Genomic DNA, 20,763 nt, shown 5'->3' with positions numbered 1-20,763 from the left:
TCCCACAATGTGCAAGACATACAGAAAATGTAATTACGTTCCCCCCCCCTTCCCACAGTGTATATAAAAAGATCTCGACAATATAAACATAAAGTAACATATAGGACACCATATACAACACACAATATACATGACTATGTACAATATAAACAGTAGCTAAAATTAAATGAATGAGTGAATTAAATAAGAGGTAAAAGAGAACTTGGTGCAAATATTCCTAGCTATCTATTTGAATCCATTACAATAGAAGGGGTAACATATCTATCTACAGTATCTCTCTCTCTCCATAACGTCTTCAGTGAGCGCACTTGGAACATGCTTTAACGGCGCTCTCTCTTTCTAACGTATGCCCTCTCACCCAGATGCACATTTGCAACAAGTGGTAAACTAGAAGGGATTTTTCGAAAGGCTCATAAGGAATCTTATCGATATATATTTGAATTCACCACACAGCCTTATGATAGTAAACAGAGATAGACAATGGGATGAAAAGAAGCCGTAAGATAGGCTGTGTGGTTATATAGATGATAATTGCAGTATATATTAAAATCCATCACCATTAGAATGGGTAAGTATCTCTCTCTTACACTCTCTCTATAATGTAGGCTGTCTCTCAGTGTGCGGACTTGAACAAGCTGTAGGATAAGGGCGTAACGCAATCTCTCTCTCTCTTTGTCATTTAATGTATACCTCGCTCACTCACATGTGCAATTAGAACAAGCGGTAAACCAGGAGCGATAGGCAGGTAATGATGTGTCACTGCAGTTGTGGTCTGTCTCAACCGGTCTTGAAATAGAATTCTGAGACAAGACTCGGACCTTTATAACGTCGTCAGGGAGACCGGACTCGAATACTAACCTTCAACAATATTGTAGAGTATTAAAGGTTAAAGTACTTTGGTGCACCACTTTCTCCCCTTCCAAAGTACAAGCTGTTTTTGGCTGGGCTCCGCCCATACTCGCAATGCGCTTTGTTAGACAGTCACCCACCTGCACTGGCAGATACACTAGGATGGAGGAACCTTTTCAAAGCGCACACACACCCGCTCCGTCTCTGGGTGTGTGTGTGTGTGCGTGCGTGCGTGCGTGCGTGTATGTGGCGTAAGTTGGGCGAGTGTGTGTGTCTGTGAGACGAGAGGAGAGAAGCGCTGCCGTTTGGCGAGTGTGTGTGTGTCTGTGAGAGGGAGAGACGAGAGGAGAGAAGCGCTGCCGGTAAGCGTGTATATTTTCCGCGTTCGGGATGCGCGATCTGATTGGCCACTGACGTTTCTCTCAGCGCCAATCGTGTGACGCCTAGTTCTATCACTGGTTAAGCTTGGTGACTCTTTCGAAGTTGGTTACGGTTAGAGTTTGTCTTAGAGCAGGGCGATAGACCACCAGCCCTGATTCCAAACTCTAACCTTAACCAACTTCGAAAGAGTCGCCAAGAAGAAATTTACTCTTTGTTACATGTTGGACGAGAGATAGTGACTGTCAAAATGAGCCATAGTATTGTCTCCATAGCTATAATATAGAATATAGATATAGCTCTGCAAACATTGTGACGCACTGTGAAAATGACCATCTTTTAAAGCGTGGCGCAGAGACAGCAGGGATGGGGATACACGCTGGCACTGAATGAGTTAAGCATGAAGAATCACCGGTGGCCATATTCTTTTGGATGTGTGTCAGATTATGTGCAAAATAAATCAGCATTATTCTTTGGTGAAGTGCCCCTTTAATGAAGGGTGACCTTTGTAAACAGTCCACGTTGGTATAAGAGACGGGGATCATAATGACATCAGATAACATTAGTGGCTCAGTGGCTGCTCCTTTCTCCCGTCTGAAATCCACTTTACTTCGGCCAGGATCGGTGTTTCACTTTGGTCCCAACGTATTTACATTTTGCACTCATACATCACTGCGATCTTGTCATAACCCCGTCGGGCCGGGTTATCGCTCTTTAGACTAGCTTTTGAAAATTAATCAAGCAAATAAATATACACGTTATGGATACATTGGGCAGCCGAGACTGATGGTTGACTATTAATACTCAGAGGTCACTTTAAGCTAATCCTTTAAAAGCAGGGCAATTACTCTAATTGTCATTATTCAGTGCTTACTTGTGGGAAAATAAAGACTACAAAACAACGGATGGTTCCCGCATAATGTAAAACTAAGGTCCTCCTGAACTGTGAAAATTGTGAATACGTCTGGCAAGGCCTATCATTTAGTTAAAAATATTTCAGACCAAATGCTTTTGGTTTGCTTTGATGATAGATAATGTTGGGAGGGTTAGGCTTGGCAGCTCCCGCATTATTTCATCCAGTAATCTCTTGCGATGGTGACATAATTGCACACAAGGTTAGTCTGGAGAGCTGCCTCTAAAAGAAAAAAAACTTTCTTTTTTTGTATTATTCCTGTCAGCAGTTCAGGGTGTCTTATTCTATATTCAGATACTGAGGAGAAACACCTTGAGGTGCCTTATGAATAAAACAGCCTGGCTTCTGCATTCTTTTGTGATAGTTGCCACCAGGGATTTCCGTGTCTTGGCTCTCAGCCCTGATGGTGTGTAGATATTTGGATTTTGGATTCTGATGGTTATGTATGTTCCACTTGGTAGTATGGAGTATCGCCCCCCACCCCCCATACTGCTGTTCTTTTCAAGATACCGCACCACATTTAGTCCCATTTGACATATCTTGCCACACATACCTAAGTAGCAGAATAAGTGGTTCACTTTGCCAAACCATCTCTTGTTGTTTTTCCAATTCAAACCCAAGAATGGGCTAGTTCCCCCCCCCCCCTTGTGTCTCCAATTCAAACCTAATGGAAGGCTAGTTTTCCCCCCTTGTGTCTCCAATTCAAACCTAATGGAAGGCTAGTTTTCCCCCCTTGTGTCTCCAATTCAAACCTAATGGAAGGCTAGTTTTCCCCCCTTGTGTCTCCAATTCAAACCCAAGGGAAGGCTAGTTTATCCCCCTTTGTTTCCCCAATTCAAACCCAAGAAAATTAAAATGTTTTCCTCCTTGTTTCCATTTTGAATCTCCATCCCCACCTCCAGATTTTCAGTGAAACATAATAAGAGGTTTTCAAATATATATATATATATATATATAAGGCATAATAGTTCATTGATTTTCTGTCTCCTCCAGGGCTCTGCTGTTGAAGAGTACAATGTACATCTTAATTGGTTGCTAAATTGATAGTTGCCCACGTTGTATATTTGAAGTACTGTACTGTAGATTTAATTCCTTAAAGGGGCAGTTCACCCAAAATTCAAGGAAACATATTTTCCTCTTTACCCGGAGTAATATCTATCCATCCAGATGATTTCGATGTCTGCTGTAGAGATGTCTGCTGTCACGGTGGAGCTTAATGGCACCCTCACAACAAGGTCTGTGAATTATTACCAGGTTTGGAAAGAGACATTGCTTTTGAGCGCCACAAGCTGAGCTCCATTGTATGGTTGACCTGGTCAACTCAGGAGCCGAAAGTACCACATAACTAAAACACTGTGTTCCTAAACTAAACCAACATCAGGCTACTAACGGGTTATGAGAAAGCATGGTCATGTACTGTGTACTGAACGGTATTAGTAGTATCACGGCAACCTTAACTATTGATACATATGGCACAATCACAAGCAGTGTATAATTATTGTTGTTAGTGATTTCCTAGAAATTCAAATGCCTAGGCTACAGACGGCCCAAGGGCATACCATTCATTTATTTAATAAAGTCCAAAACAACTGTAGTAAAGTCCATAACCATGGGAATAGAATACTGTTGTAGGCTACTGACCATGACTGCAGATTTAGATTTGCACTCCCCCAGGTGGCAGAACAGGAGGGAGAGAGGGGAGGGGAGGCACAGAACACACACGCACACAGAGGGAGAGAGAGGGGAAGAGATAGAGAGAGACACATACAGAAGGAGATGGGGAGAGAGGCTACAGAGAGACACACACACGGACACTCAGTTCTCCAAGTGGGAGAACACGACAGTGACAAAGAGAGGGGGGAGAGAGAGACGCACAGAGGGAGAGAAGGGGTGTGAGAGATGGAGACGCTTATAGATGGAGCTCTCAGGAGGGAGAGACGGACAGAGAGAACTTCAGCTTTACTGTATAAAATATTAGGTAAACGATTAGCAGGGGATAAACATTGGACCTGCCCCAGTCAGTCCTGCAACACAATACAGTTGTAATTGGATTCTGTACTATCTGGAAACACCGATCCGAATGGGCAGTTTGGTTCTGTTAAGACCTCTTTCAGATATGTCTCCTGCTTTGTTACTCGGCGTTGAGTGTTTTTCACATAGCCCGACAAATGCAACTCGTCTTTGAAAGCCCTGTAGCCTGCTCTCTTCTTCGTATTTATGCTTTTAGAATTTATATTTGCCATTTAGCTTCATGTTAGCTTTCCATTGACACGATGTGCAGAGCGCGCGACCCGAGATCAATTGGTAGTTGGTTCAGAAGGGAGAGGAGAGGGAGGTGGGCGTCAGGTTTTCAGAGGTCAGTGGTTGTAACTAATGTGAAATGTTGTTTGAATGGATTATCAGTCACTACTGGAAAATGTCTTGGACAACATTTTTTTTAATAGCTACCTGTTTAAAAACAAGCTTGAAAAATCACAATTTGAGACTAGCTTACTTGACCCTTGTGTGGTGTTTGCGTTTCTGTTACTCACCCATTGTTCATGCGTCTGATGGGGCCACAACATTATTGGGATTTTAAAACAATAACCCCACAACATTTGACTAGGGGGGTGCACAGTGTATGTAATGTAAATGTGTAGGGGGGGGTTCACAGTGTATGTAATGTAAATGTGTAGGGGGGGGGGGTGCACAGTGTATGTAATGTAAATGTGTAGGGGGGGGGGGGTGCACAGTGTATGTAATGTAAATGTGTAGGGGGGGGGGTGCACAGTGTATGTAATGTAAATGTGTAGGGGGGGGGTGCACAGTGTATGTAATGTAAATGTGTAGGGGGGGGGGGGGTGCACAGTGTACTGTAATATAAATGTGTAGGGGGGGGGTGCACAGTGTATGTAATATAAATGTGTAGGGGGGGGGGGGGGTGCACAGTGTATGTAATGTAAATGTGTAGGGGGGGGGGTGCACAGTGTATGTAATGTAAATGTGTAGGGGGGGGGGGGTGCACAGTGTATGTAATGTAAATGTGTAGGGGGGGGTGCACAGTGTATGTAATGTAAATGTGTAGGGGGGGGTGCACAGTGTATGTAATGTAAATGTGTAGGGGGGGGGGGGGGGTGCACAGTGTATGTAATGTAAATGTGTAGGGGGGGTGCACAGTGTATGTAATGTAAATGTGTAGGGGGGGGGGGTGCACAGTGTATGTAATGTAAATGTGTAGGGGGGGGGTGCACAGTGTATGTAATGTAAATGTGTGGGGGGGGGTGCACAGTGTATGTAATGTAAATGTGTAGGGGGGGGGGGTGCACAGTGTATGTAATGTAAATGTATAGGGGGGGGGTGCACAGTGTATGTAATGTAAATGTGTAGGGGGGGGGGTGCACAGTGTATGTAGTGTAAATGTGTAGGGGGGGGGGTGCACAGTGTATGTAATGTAAATGTGTAAGGGGGGGGGTGCACAGTGTATGTAATGTAAATGTGTAGGGGGGGGGGGGGTGCACAGTGTATGTAATGTAAATGTGTAGGGGGGGGGGGGGGTGCACAGTGTATGTAATGTAAATGTGTAGGGGGGGGGGTGCACAGTGTATGTAATGTAAATGTGTAGGGGGGGGTGCACAGTGTATGTAATGTAAATGTGTAGGGGGGGGGGTGCACAGTGTATGTAATGTAAATGTGTAGGGGGGGGGTGCACAGTGTATGTAATGTAAATGTGTAGGGGGGGGGTGCACAGTGTATGTAGTGTAAATGTGTAGGGGGGGGGGGTGCACAGTGTATGTAATGTAAATGTGTAGGGGGGGGGTGCACAGTGTATGTAATGTAAATGTGTAGGGGGGGGGTGCACAGTGTATGTAATGTAAATGTGTAGGGGGGGGGTGCACAGTGTATGTAATGTAAATGTGTAGGGGGGGGGTGCACAGTGTATGTAATATAAATGTGTAAGGGGGGGGGTGCACAGTGTATGTAATGTAAATGTGTAGGGGGGGGGTGCACAGTGTATGTAATATAAATGTGTAGGGGGGGGGGGTTCACAGTGTATGTAATGTAAATGTGTAGGGGGGGGGGTGCACAGTGTATGTAATATAAATGTGTAGGGGGGGGGTTCACAGTGTATGTAATGTAAATGTGTAGGGGGGGGGGGGTGCACAGTGTATGTAATGTAAATGTGTAGGGGGGGGGGTGCACAGTGTATGTAGTGTAAATGTGTAGGGGGGGGGGTGCACAGTGTATGTAATGTAAATGTGTAGGGGGGGGGGGGTGCACAGTGTATGTAATGTAAATGTGTAGGGGGGGGGGGTGCACAGTGTATGTAATGTAAATGTGTAAGGGGAGGGGTGCACAGTGTACTGTATGTAATGTAAATGTGTAGGGGGGGGGTGCACAGTGTACTGTATGTAATGTAAATGTGTAGGGGGGGTGCACACTGCACAGTGTATGTAATGTAAATGTATAGGGGGGTGGGGGGGGGGGATTGGGTGCACAGTGTGCCCTCAATGAAAATGTGTTATATAATCTTCACAGAAAATGAGGCAAGGCCAATGCGTCTCAGGTAGAAAAAAACAACCAGACTGAGCGAGCAGCGAGCACCACGCGAGGGTTAAAGAGCCGCAACATAGTCATCATACCCAGGAGGCCGTGGGCTGCTGCAGAATCAGAAGTGGCCAGACGCCACATCACTCTCAATCACTCTCGCCCTTGTTTTTCCATCATGGGCTGCTCGACCCACAGACACCGCCCCCGGGATTTCTCCCTGTGCTGCTGATATTATTGTACCACTGACTGTGGCTGTTGGTCTACTGGTATCCTGTGACTGTTGGTCTACTGGTATCCTGTGACTGTTGGTCTACCGGTATCCTGTGACTGTTGGTCTACTGGTATCCTGTGACTGTTGGTCTACTGGTATCCTGTGACTGTTGGTCTACTGGTATCCTGTGACTGTTGGTCTACTGGTATCCTGTGACTGTTGGTCTACCGGTATCCTGTGACTGTTGGTCTACTGGTATCCTGTGACTGTTGGTCTACTGGTATCCTGTGACTGTTGGTCTACCTGTATCCTGTGACTGTTGGTCTACCTGTATCCTGTGACTGTTGGTCTACTGGTATCCTGTGACTGTTGGTCTACTGGTATCCTGTGACTGTTGGTCTACCGGTATCCTGTGACTGTTGGTCTACCGGTATCCTGTGACTGTTGGTCTACCTGTATCCTGTGACTGTTGGTCTACCTGTATCCTGTGACTGTTGGTCTACTGGTATCCTGTGACTGTTGTCTACCGGTATCCTGTGACTGTTGGTCTACTGGTATCCTGTGACTGTTGGTCTACTGGTATCCTGTGACTGTTGGTCTACTGGTATCCTGTGACTGTTGGTCTACTGGTATCCTGTGACTGTTGGTCTACTGGTATCCTGTGACTGTTGGTCTACCGGTATCCTGTGACTGTTGGTCTACTGGTATCCTGTGACTGTTGGTCTACTGGTATCCTGTGACTGTTGGTCTACCGGTATCCTGTGACTGTTGGTCTACCGGTATCCTGTGACTGTTGGTCTACCGGTATCCTGTGACTGTTGGTCTACCGGTATCCTGTGACTGTTGGTCTACTGGTATCCTGTGACTGTTGGTCTACTGGTATCCTGTGACTGTTGGTCTACTGGTATCCTGTGACTGTTGGTCTACTGGTATCCTGTGACTGTTGGTCTACTGGTATCCTGTGACTGTTGGTCTACCGGTATCCTGTGACTGTTGGTCTACTGGTATCCTGTGACTGTTGGTCTACTGGTATCCTGTGACTGTTGGTCTACTGGTATCCTGTGACTGTTGGTCTACCGGTATCCTGTGACTATTGGTCTACCGGTATCCTGTGACTGTTGGTCTACCGGTATCCTGTGACTGTTGGTCTACCTGTATCCTGTGACTGTTGGTCTACTGGTATCCTGTGACTGTTGGTCTACTGGTATCCTGTGACTGTTGGTCTACCGGTATCCTGTGACTGTTGGTCTACCTGTATCCTGTGACTGTTGGTCTACCTGTATCCTGTGACTGTTGGTCTACTGGTATCCTGTGACTGTTGGTCTACCGATATCCTGTGACTGTTGTCTACCGGTATCCTGTGACTGTTGGTCTACTGGTATCCTGTGACTGTTGGTCTACTGGTATCCTGTGACTGTTGGTCTACTGGTATCCTGTGACTGTTGGTCTACTGGTATCCTGTGACTGTTGGTCTACTGGTATCCTGTGACTGTTGGTCTACTGGTATCCTGTGACTGTTGGTCTACTGGTATCCTGTGACTGTTGTCTACCGGTATCCTGTGACTGTTGGTCTACTGGTATCCTGTGACTGTTGGTCTACTGGTATCCTGTGACTGTTGGTCTACTGGTGTCCTGTGACTGTTGTCTACTGGTATCCTGTGACTGTTGGTCTACTGGTATCCTGTGACTGTTGGTCTACTGGTATCCTGTGACTGTTGTCTACTGGTGTCCTGTGACTGTTGGTCTACTGGTATCCTGTGACTGTTGGTCTACTGGTATCCTGTGACTGTTGGTCTACTGGTATCCTGTGACTGTTGGTCTACTGGTATCCTGTGACTTTTGGTTTACCGGTATCCTGTGACTGTTGGTTTACCGGTATCCTGTGACTGTTGGTCTACCGGTATCCTGTGACTGTTGGTCTACTGGTATCCTGTGACTGTTGTCTACTGGTGTCCTGTGACTGTTGGTCTACTGGTATCCTGTGACTGTTGGTCTACTGGTATCCTGTGACTGTTGGTCTACTGGTATCCTGTGACTGTTGGTCTACTGGTATCCTGTGACTGTTGGTTTACCGGTATCCTGTGACTGTTGGTCTACCGGTATCCTGTGACTGTTGGTCTACCGGTATCCTGTGACTGTTGGTCTACTGGTATCCTGTGACTGTTGGTCTACCGGTATCCTGTGACTGTTGGTCTACCGGTATCCTGTGACTATTGGTCTACTGGTATCCTGTGACTGTTGGTCTACTGGTATCCTGTGACTGTTGGTCTACTAGTATCCTGTGACTGTTGGTCTACTGGTATCCTGTGACTGTTGGTCTACCTGTATCCTGTGACTGTTGGTCTACTGGTATCCTGTGACTGTTGGTCTATCGGTATCCTGTGACTGTTGGTCTACCGGTATCCTGTGACTGTTGGTCTACCGGTATCCTGTGACTGTTGGTCTACTGGTATCCTGTGACTGTTGGTCTACTGGTATCCTGTGACTGTTGGTCTAGCGGTATCCTTTCAAGTCAGATTTGATCATACTGGTGTTGTTTACAGCTTTACCCTTTACCTGATTGTGTGTGTGTGTGTGTGTGTGTGTGTGTGTGTGTGTGTGTGTGTGTGTGTGTGTGTGTGTGTGTGTGTGTGTGTGTGTGTGTGTGTGTGTGTGTGTGTGTGTGTGTGTGTGTGTGTGTGTGTGTGTGTGTGTGTGTGTGTGTGTGTGTGTGTGTGTGTGGTATGTGTGTGGTATGTGTGTGCGTGCGGGTGGCACGTGCATGTGTGTGCTTGCGCACCTGTATTTCAAGCATATGTGTGTCGATACCCTTTTGTGTCTGTTGGTATTTCACCAGCAGGGTCATTTATCTTCATAAAACATGGCAGTGTGTGTTGTGCTCTGTGTTCCCGTTCACTAGACCCATGTATTAATAGTGTGTCTGAATTTGCAGGCCACTGTGGGAAGACCTTCGCCATCCTAAAGAGATACATGAGCAGCGCTGTCCCAAAGACCAACTGGCTCATCATCGTGGACGATGACACACTCATCAGGTACGTTTCATGACGTGATGCGAGACTGAGAGTGAAAGGAGTGTCCCCCCCCCCCGTGTGCGTCAGACCACTTTCTTTCAGTGCAAGGGGACTAGGTGGTCAACTTGGACTGGACCTATTAAAGGAGCACTTCACCCAAACATGACAATATGTGTATCAATTACTAACGCACCCTGTACGCCTTGAATTCATGAAGATTATGTTTTTCTTGCATGTCTCCACGGTGAACGTAGAATCCAAAAAGTAGTAGTACTTGGATGAATTGAAGTTAATTAGAATAGAGAAAAGAGATAGGATAGAGAAAATCTAACTGAGAAGCATGGTTCATAGTACATTCGCTGTGATCATTTTTTTTTTTTTTTTTTTTGTCTTTTTCCCCCTCCATTTTTCCTCCGATTTTCTCCCATCCCAATGTTAGTCGTATGCCAATTCCCAGTCCCTTCCTGGTCGCTGCGCTTTACCCCCCACAGTCAGATCATTTGGGAGAGTGGAGGCTACCACGTGCTTCCTCCGACACACGTCCAGCCAATCACCGCTTCTTTTCACCTGGCAGCGCGGATTCTCATTGAGAGGGCGTAGCGTGTGGGAGGACCACACTATCCCCCTCACGTCCAATCCGCGCTTAGCAGGCGCCCCGACCGAACTGTAGGAGTCGCTGTTTACAACGACCCGGACCCACCCCGCCAGCTTCTCCAACCCTCTGATACAGCCAATTGTATCAGTGCAGACGGCCAGCCAAGCTGGTGACAACCCCGGAGCTGTGAGCTGGATTCGAACAGGCGAACCAAGCTCACAGCTCCGGGGCTGGTGACGAACGCAATCTCCGCTCGACCACCTAACCGCCCATCGCTGTGATCATTCTAATCAGAAAACGGCCATCAAAATCAATATGTGTAGGTAGTTTTGTTTTTGCTAAAATTGACCACTTTCTAAAGCTTAGGTTTGCATATGAGCTTCTGATTAGGTCTAGATAATAGATAGGTTCAGCTTTTCTCACAGCAGAGGTGCATTTATTTGGCATTTGTCTGAAAGATGAGCAATGAGCCGGATCACCCGAGGCATGAGACCAGACAGTATTCTTTTTTTTTTTTATCCACTTTTTCTCCCATTTTCTATATTTTCTCCCATCCCAATTTCATATCATCCAATTCAACCCTCCCCTGTCACGAACGCTGTTTCTTGCCTCCCACAAGCCGGCTGCAATGTGGACTAAGTCATACATAGCACAAGTCCCCTCCGGTACTTGAGGTAACAGCAGTCGCATCTTTTCACCTGCGCAGCTCGATCTCTCAGTGGCGAGGAGTAACGCGTGGGAGGCTCACGCTGCCCCCGACACTTCCTGATTCTACTGCGCAGGCGCACCAACCGACCTGTAGGAGTCGCTGTCCACAACGCCCGATCCCCACCCATCAGTTTCCCACCCCCTAATATGGCCAATGTGTATTAGTATGAACGACCAGCTAAACTGAAAGCAATGTGGAGCGCTGGGCTCGAACAGGCAAGCCCAGCGTCTCCGTCATTCGTGGCGAGCGCCTTGCCCACTACGCCACGTAGCCGCCCTACCAGACAGTATTCTTTAAACAGAAGTGATCGCTCCTGCGAGAATTCTAAGTCTCTCTAAGTCTCTCTTAAATTATTCTGTGAAGAAATCCAGGGCCGTGTGCACATAGAGAGATATTTGACGTACAATGGATGTTGTTATTTGTAATATCTTCCATAAATGTTTTGTCATTAAATAGTTAAAAAATCTTTCCTCAGAGTTGTGTGAAATCTTGTTTTTGCCAATTCTGTGCTTCTTATACTGTACAGTGGGGCGACAGTGGCTCAGGAGGTAGAGCGGTCGTCTGGTAATCGGATGCTTCCGCGGTTTGATTCCCGCTCCTCCCGGCAGCCTGTCGAAGTGTCCTTGAGCAAGGCACTTAACCCCTAATTGCTCCCAATGAGCGGGTTGGCACCTTGCATGGTTGCCTCCGCTGTTGGTGTGTGAATGTGTGAGTGAATGGGTAAAATGTGAGGAACAAATTGTAAAGCGCTTTGGATAAAAGCGCTATATAAATGCAGTCCATTTACCATTTACATGCCGTGGGGCAGTGGCCACTGATGCCTAGTGTGAATACTCCACTAGCCACCATTTTATCAATTCGATTTGAGAATAATTTCCTTTTTATTTGCATATAAATTCAGCAGATATAAGACATCAGATATTGTACATTTGAGTTTTTTTTCATACCAAACACAAAACAAGACGAGACGAGAAAAAAGATAAAAACAAAAGAATAGAATAAATAAAAGCGGGAGAAGTGAGCAGCAGAAAACCAGGTTACAATGGTGCCATTTCACATCCAATCTGTTCTGTAAGGAATGATGAGCTTAATCCATCCTCCAATCTTAACCAAAGAAGTCTGTCTCAAAGCATACGTAAATCTTTCCATCACAAACATATCGTGCATCACATTAAACCAGCTAATGTGGGTGATCCTTTATCTTTATTCTTTTTTTTTACCGGCGGCCAGCATAATTCTATAGATATATATTTTAGAAAAAAACTATTAACTGTGGTGGCATCTTACCCAAGTACATTTTACATTACATTACATTACATTTAGCTGACGCTTTTATCAGAGCGACGAGTTCTGTACAACAAGTCAGCAGGAAGGGTACAACTCTGGCAGCTAAGGGTCAGTGACATTGTTCGTCCAACAGTGTCGAACTTGAGTGTTACAGACTTGAGTGTGTAGGTAATAATAGGCAAGGTAGATTCCTTAGTAGCATAGTGTAAAAGTAAAAACCTTATTAATGATTTGCTCTCTCATTTCCACACTCTTTTTAGATAGTTTAAGGTCATATTTTTCAGTTCTCGATGAACTAGTTGATTTCCAACAACATTGCAAAGAATGTAAGATCAATTCAAGGCGTCACAGGGTGAATCATTACAAATGATTATTTTTGGGTGAAGTGCTCCTTTAACTTCTTGCCAAGGTATTGAACAATCTTCAATACTGACCGTCCACAGGATAATCTTTCCAAATTATAAAAAAATTTACTTCTAGGGCGGCCGGGTAGCGCAGCGGACTAAGCGCCTGTCTACCACCGCAGAGACAGTGGGATCGAATCCGGCTGCCGCGGTACCTCCAGCTTGGTCGGTCGTCCATACTGACACAATTGGCAGTGTCAGCGGGTGGAAAGCCGGTGGGGTGGGTCCTGGTCCTTGTAAACAGCGACTCCTACAGGTCGGTCAGGGCGCCTGCACAGCGAGGGAGGGAACTGGGGGAGGTAGTGTGATCCTCCCACGCGTTACACTTCCCCAGTGACAGTCCTCGCTGCCAGGTGAAAAGAGGCTGCTGGCTGTCTCCACATGTATCGGAGGAAGCATGTGATAGACTTCAGGGCTCCCTAGACCGGCAAGTGGGGGGCAAATGCGTGCAACGACCAGGAAGGGGAGGGGGGAATTGGCATAATGACTAAATTGGGAAAAAGAAATTGGAGGAGAAAAAGTTAAAAAAAAATAAAAATCTGGGTGCACCTTTAACCTTTAACCCCATTTTGGAAGCAAGACACCAGTCATACCGACAACTAGGTAAATAGATCATTTCTAAACGGTGATCATGTCCACAACTAAAATATAATTTCACAGATTTTTCACATGAAGACAACTTGGAACATGTCGGAACATCGCTAGTCGTTCCCGCCTCGCAGCCATGCAAAGAGCTTAGTGAAGTGAAACAAAGAGCCGCCAGTATTTTGAGGGACAAACTAGCACAGCTACAACCATTACTCTCAGGGATATCTGAAATTCTTTTCATGGTCTATAAATATATTAGATGTTTCAGATCTTGCCCTTACTTGCTTCACTTTTATCTGGCAGATTGCCTCTTCATAGAGGAGTTACTGGATGTGTGGGAGAGCCTGGGGAGAGTAGTTGTGTCAGCATCTAATAGATGTTGTGTGTGTGTCAGTATGTGTACGTGTGTGTGTGTCAGTATGTGTACGTGTGTGGGTGTGTGCGCGTGTGTGTGTAGATGTGTGTGTGTGTGCGCGCCAGCCTATGTTTGTCTGTGTGTGTGTGCCTGCTTGCCTGTGCTTGTGTTTGTGCCAGCCTATACCCGTGTGTGTGCTTGCAGTGGATTGTGCGACAGTGCTCCGTGATGAATCTGGGATGAGTTTAATCTATGCCTCTGTTCCAGCCTCCCCAGACTGCAGGTGATGAGTTTGATCTGTGCCTCTGCTCTAGCCTCCTCAGACTGCAGGTGTTGAGTTTGATCTGTGCCTCTGCTCCAGCCTCCCCAGACTGCAGGTGTTGAGTTTGATCTGTGCCTCTGCTCCAGCCTCCCCAGACTGCAGGTGTTGCTGAGCTGTTACGACCCGTCTGAGGCAGTGTGTCTTGGGGAGAGGTATGGCTACGGCCTGAGCCAGGGGGGCTACAGCTACATCACCGGAGGCGGAGGGTGAGTTACCGTGTGGATACGGCTGGAGGATCAGCGACTACGGGCTGGAGGATGCAGGGTAGCCTACTGTATGTCGTGACTTGTGACTAAAAAGGAGTGTAGCTTAAAAGTAAAACCTGTAATAGTGGGGGAAAGTAGAGGGCGAAAGAGCCCCGCTTGGTACTGCACCTTGTTAGATAGATAGATATTTCTGTTTGTCCACTTTCGTGGACATGCGTCTTTGGCTTCACCATGGTTGCAATCAACAAGACGACACTGTACAAACACCACACAGGCACAAAAGACATTGGCCAATACATAGACAGAAGAAAAACAACAACACAAACGCAGACAGTGCTCCAGGTACCTAATCAGTACCATGGTTAAAATGAGAATCTAAGAATTCACCAGAGCAATGGCATGTGGGATGGAAAGACTTCTTAAATCTGTTATTTGGGGCTAGGGGAACACCCTATAGCGCCTTCCAGATGGAAGCTTGTCAAACTCACCATGAAGGGGATGCAAAGGATCAGACAATATTGGCTGAGCCTTGTCCCTATTCCGAAGTTCAAGACAATTGTTTTTGTTTACAACAGTGTGTTTTGATCCGATGTGTGGGCGTGTTAGACGCTACATTAGTAATAAACACGGGGGCAGCCGGAGTTAATACCCCCCCCTTTTATCAACCCACTTTATTGCACGCGCTGCTCACAATGAAGTTGCAACAAAGTGAGTGTAAAGTAAGACAACGTTTCAGTCCCAGTGGAAGTTCTGACAAAACCCTGCTGGATTTCCTTTGCCTTTGTCCAATGTCTTTCTTTTATCTCATTAGATGAAAAGGTCCACTCGAGCACATTATTGCAGGTACAACGCGTCTCTTGTTATTGACAAATTAAAGCAAATCAAGATGAATGTCCTGCTGTATGCAGGTTATTGTTGAACCGGGGGTGAAGTGCGAGGAGGGACTATTATTTGCAACAAAGGTAAATTATTGTACCGTTTTGCAACGCTGCAGCTTGCAGTTTTCTCACGAGTGTTCTCAATTCCACTTCACGTGGCCTTTGGGCTATTTTCTGCCAGCCTAAGATGCGTCTTTTCCAGTGTAATTATCTCCCTTCTCCAATGGGATGCTACATCATCGGTTCACCCTGGAAGGGGCAGCCACACAAAATTAATGGAATGACACGAGATATTATTCTCCTCTGCCACTTTTCCATAATTCATTACCCGTTTCCTTCTCTTTACTGCTTTCCGTACAAGTACAATTGATGCGATGGGACACACACAATGATCTGAATTAAAGAAATGATTGTTATTAAGTTGTCGAGGTGCAATTACAGGTCATGCCTCTTGTGTTCTATCCCAGTCTCTTGATATTTAAACTCAGGGCAGGAAATTGACACTTTCACCTGCCAACCACAGTGGGGGTAAATGGATTTTTCTTGATTCATTAGAAAATCACAGCTAGACATTGGTGACGTTTCCTTGGCAACAACGTGCATGTCCGGCGACCACCGTGTCACCAGGATTCTATTTGTCACCGCTCAGCGTTCTATTGTTCTCAGTGACTAAACCTTTGCCATAATAGAAACCTTGTGTTAATCCTAAAATTCACCAATAATTTCCACAATCTTCTCAGCCAGTAGCCCCACAGTACAAGTGTTTTTTAGAATAGAAAATAATCTCCAAATGCTTTTGGGTTGGTGTGAATTTCCCGCCCTGGTGAAATCTTCACGCCAACATTATGGGAAATTCGCTTGCCGTCTTCTCAAGAAGATGGATACCAGTTTCCTCTCTGTGCGTTCAGTAGAAAGCTATCTGGCTGCACGTTAGCCTAGCTTAGCACAATGAATGGAAGCGGACAGTGACGGGTAGCCTAGGCATTGTCCAACTAACACCTCTCCCGAAGGTAACTGGTGAATGAATGAAAACTTTATTTAACAGATTGCAGAATGGGTACAATACAGTACGGCTCAATACACACAATTGTTAAGGGATGCAGACCAGAGAAAGACGTTTGTCTTGTTTACATCAGGGTCCCCCATTTTCATTGACATTTATGACATACACAACATAACACATCATGACATTTATGGCATAGGGACATACATGACATACAGGTATATAGTACTGTTACATTTGTGACATATACGATATGCAAATATACAGTACTGTTACCCATAGATCCTAACGGAGAATATATACATATGATGGGGAGGAGACTGGACAGTGTACATTAGGAGGGGTGGGTGGGTGGGAGAAAAAATATACATACGGTGGGGAGAAAATATATACATACAGTGGGGAGGAGACTGTCTATTAGAAGGGGGCGGGGGTTGGTCATTTACGGTGGCCAGTTTCGAATTGCAGCCTCCTGTAGGTGCTCTTTAAGAGTGGTTTTGAATGTGGGTAGGGATTCACATCTTTTTACGGCTGTGGGTAGGGCGTTCCACATTGTTGTGGCATAATTGCGAAATGTGTTTAGTCCCTTGTTTGTGCCGAATCTGGGTTGCACATGATTTGTGGAACTCCCTCTGGTGTTGTGGGCGTGGTATTCACTGACCTTTGGGAAGTATTTCGACATGTACATGGGTACAGGGGTGCAGTCGTAATATGGGCGAAGGCCAAACGCCCGCGCAAGTGCGTGCACGCGCACACGCATACATGTTCCCTCTGTTGCGCACAAAACAGATGATACACCTTGTCTCATCCTTCCAGTGAAGTCGGGAGATCAAGCAACCCCCCACCACACCTACAGGGCTTGTATTTGGTTGTCGGTATCCTATTATTATGCAAAGTCTAGGTGATAAGTGGCGCGACGAGTCATTTTATCACCTATACTTTGCATAATAATAGGATGCGCGCACTTTGGCCTCAGTGACGAAGGCCAAACGCCGTTTGACCGCGTTTGCCCAGCACTGCACCCCTGCATGGGTACCTGTGTGGTGTAGTGTATCTTGAAGACCAGGCCCATGCAAGTTGCTGTACTCTGTCGTCTACTCTAAGCCATCCTAGGTAGTCAAAGTGGGCAGGGGTGAGGTGGGTTCTAGGAATAAGGTCAAGTAGTAATCTGACGAGTTTGTTTTGTGATGTTTGTAATCTTGTTTTTAGCGCCTTTGAGGTGCTTTGGTAGTGGTACCATGAGGTGCAAGCATAGTCGTAGTACCCTTGAATGAGTGCTCCTGCCAGAGTCTTCAGGGTATTCTTGTTTACCAGTGAGGAGATCCGGTACAAGAATCTAGTTTGTTGGTTGACTTTTTTTATTACATTGGATGCCATTTTGTCACAGGAACGATTTGCCTCTAGGATGGAACCCAGGTATGTAATTTCATCTTTCCTTGTGACAATATTGTCACCCACTGTAACTGAGAAGCCGTCGGTCTTGCTGAGTTTATTTGATCCGAAGAGAATGGACTCTGCTTTACCCAGGTGTAATGATATTTTGTTATCAGCGAGCCAGGTGCAGATTCTGCTGAGTTCTGAGCTGAGGGTTTTTTCAACCTGTAACTTGTTCTTGTAAGAGACCAGCAGGGCTGAGTCGTCCGCGAACAAGAACAAGTTGCAGTCACAAGTTGACGACATGACATTTGCATAAATTAGGAACAGTATAGCGGTCCTAGTATGCTTCCTTGTGGAACACCACAGCTTACTGTGAGGGGGGGGGGGGGGGGGGGGGGGGTACCGTTTACCTCCACCTCCACCATCTACTCTCTCCCCTCCAGGTAGGATTGCATCCAGCTCACTGATAGACTATCAAAACCAATTGCTTTTAGGTATCTATCTATCTTGTCTCTTTGAAGAAGACGATAAGCTAATTTCCCAAAATGTTGGCGTGTTCCTTTAACACAATTAATGGACAGTAGCCAACTAACACCTCTCCCGGAGAGTTTAGGCTAGGCTACCGGTACTGTCCGTTTCCATTCATTGTGCTAAGCTAGGCTAACCTGCAGCCGGATAGCTTTCCACTGAATGCACAGACAGGAAACTGATATCCTATCTTCTTGTCTGACTCTGGAGAAGACGGTAAGTGAATAATGTCAGCGTGTTCCTTTTCAAAGTCTCTGGTGTTAACTAGGGATGCTCGATATTGGCTTTTTTACAGATACCGATATACCGATATTGTCCAACTCTTAATTTCCGATACCGATATCAACCGATATCAACCGATACCGATATATGCAGGGTCCCCCCCCCCCACAATTAACACAACATTATGCATACTTTTGACAATAAATAAAATCAGATTTTGTTCTTACTTGCTTGCCTGGGTAAATAAAGGTTATAGAAATGTAAAAAAAAAAAAAAAAAAAAAATTAACCGATACATCCCTAGTGTTAACCCCTTGTGTCCCTGCAGCATGGTGTTCAGCAGGGAGGCGGTGGTCCAGCTCCTAGCTAGCGGCTGTAAGTGCTACAGCGACGACGCCCCAGATGACATGGTGCTGGGCATGTGCCTCAACGCTCTCGGACTTCCTGTGACACACAGTCCTCTCTTCCACCAGGTTATATACGCAAACTCCTCTAGTCTAGTCGTTTGTCCGTCTAAATGTATGTAATATACGTTTTGTGTTTATATGAATGTATGTTCTATATGTGAAGTCCATCTTTTTGGCTGTCAGACTGGTATAATTGAATTTTTCCAATGTTCAGGTGAAAATGGGGGTAAAGGGCTAATATAGCAACAATAACTAATTCACGTTAAGAGGACAATATGCATCCTAAAACCTTCCTCAGTGATGACATTATTGTTTCATTGTACCATTGACTATATTCCCACGGTGGCCATTTTGCTCTTATGCCTTGCTCAGGTTGGGTTCCTTTCCACCCTGTTCCCACCTCTGATTGGAACAGGGTGGAAAGGAACCCGAGCGGAGCATGACATTAGAGCAAAATGGCCACCGCGTGACTACGGTCAACGTAAACCGCTCCTGTGCCGTCTCTCGCGACTACAGCTGACCACGTTGCTGCTATTTGGTTCTTGCTTTCCAGGCACGGCCGGAGGACTATGCCAAAGACTTCTTAGCTCACCAGGTCCCCATCTCTTTCCACAAACACTGGAATATTGACCCCATTGCTGTTTTCAACAAATGGCTAAAGGATGACTTCAGTTCTACAGCTACTGATGGGATTAATAAGAGGACCAAAATGGAATTATAATCCTTCAAGCACACAACTAGCCTTGGTGCGTGTGCGTGTGTGTGTGTGTGTGTGTGTGTGTGTGTGTGTGTGTGTGTGTGTGTGTGCGTGCGTGCGTGCGCGGGCATGACTGTATGTGCACATCTGTTTGCGTAGATGCGTGTTCGAGTACATGTGTGTGTATATGTATGTATGTGTGTGGCGATGCTTTGTGGAGTCATGGACAGAAATTGATAGCAAGTATCCTTCAGTGGTGTAAATGTTTCTTTTGTAATGTGAATCTTGAAGATTTCTAAAGAAGGACCAAAGCGAGCCTGTGTCCATGACTTTTAAAAGAATTGAGAACGTTCATGACTGTGAGATTTCATTGAGTTGCATGTTGAGGTCATTGGTACAGTATGTTTGGAAATCCGAAATCTCATGTGTATATATTTATATAATCTAATCCTTGTAACGCTGAAAGTAGGAGCTCCTTCTCCCCAAAGGGTCGTTCTTTCTTCCAACAGTATTATCGATGCCGTATAATGTGCTCTATTTTGCCATAAAAAGTATGTGTTTTAAGAATAATGTCTTTCATTCATTTAATCGTTCGGCCTAATTGTCTTCATGCTGCCAATGGATGTATGTGCTTTGTTGTGCCGTTCAAAGCTCTCAGTTGTTTCATTAGAAGGACAGGGACATTTAACTCCACCCAGTCAACCTCTCTGGGGTCGTCGTTGTGGTTTCCAAGTGCATACATCATCTATTTAATGAAGGGTTGATTGTTCCATGTGCTGACCACATGTATACTGGGAATGTATTTGCCAGCCCCCCACCCCCTTCTCACCACCCCCTAATTTTAACACTATCGACAAATGGAGGCAGTGACAGATTTCTTAATTATGAATATACTAACATCACCCCTTCCCCCTTCTGTAGGGCGGGTCACCTCTGAGCCTATAGGCCCAGTGTCTTGGTAAATGGTTGTAGGTTCTGAAAGCGGACAGTGGATCTCTCTGAGCTCCACACCATGCGAGCCGCGCTCTGAGCGCCACACCATGCGCTGCCCCCGGGTGCTGTGGAGCATCTGTTCAGCTTCCAATGTGTTATAATGTAGGTGTTAATCCATCATACCTCAAAACACTAGGTCTGTTTTACACCAGTGTCTACACACTGACAATGTATTTGCAGTAAAACTTCAGTTAATAGCCCCAGGCTTTTATTTACTTAAATCACTGAACTCAACCGGCCTATATTTGGGACAGGCGTCTATTCCTTTCGCACAGAACTGGGAAGATGGGGAATATTATCAAAT

At 45.7% G+C, this 20,763-nt stretch overlaps 1 protein-coding gene across 2 annotated transcripts in view; it reads left to right on the top strand.

The window, feature by feature from the left end:
* Nucleotides 1–20,025, top strand: part of b3glcta (beta 3-glucosyltransferase a) — a 148,264-nt gene extending 128,239 nt beyond the window's left edge. For both annotated transcript variants that reach the window (XM_084332547.1, XM_084332546.1), the window contains 4 exons: nucleotides 9,811–9,910; nucleotides 14,236–14,355; nucleotides 18,691–18,835; nucleotides 19,323–20,025. In XM_084332547.1, coding sequence (XP_084188673.1) covers nucleotides 9,811–9,910; nucleotides 14,236–14,355; nucleotides 18,691–18,835; nucleotides 19,323–19,490 — 533 coding nt within the window. In that variant the 3' untranslated portion in view covers nucleotides 19,491–20,025. The remainder of the gene's footprint in view (nucleotides 1–9,810; nucleotides 9,911–14,235; nucleotides 14,356–18,690; nucleotides 18,836–19,322) is intronic.
* The last annotated feature ends 738 nt before the right edge of the window (nucleotides 20,026–20,763 follow it).

This window comes from Notolepis coatsorum (genome assembly GCF_963971535.1).
Source record: "Notolepis coatsorum genome assembly, chromosome: 1".
Classification (NCBI taxonomy): domain Eukaryota; kingdom Metazoa; phylum Chordata; class Actinopteri; order Aulopiformes; family Paralepididae; genus Notolepis; species Notolepis coatsorum.
The sequence above is the reverse complement of the archived record's forward strand: the minus strand, read 5'-3'. Positions and strand labels throughout refer to the sequence as shown.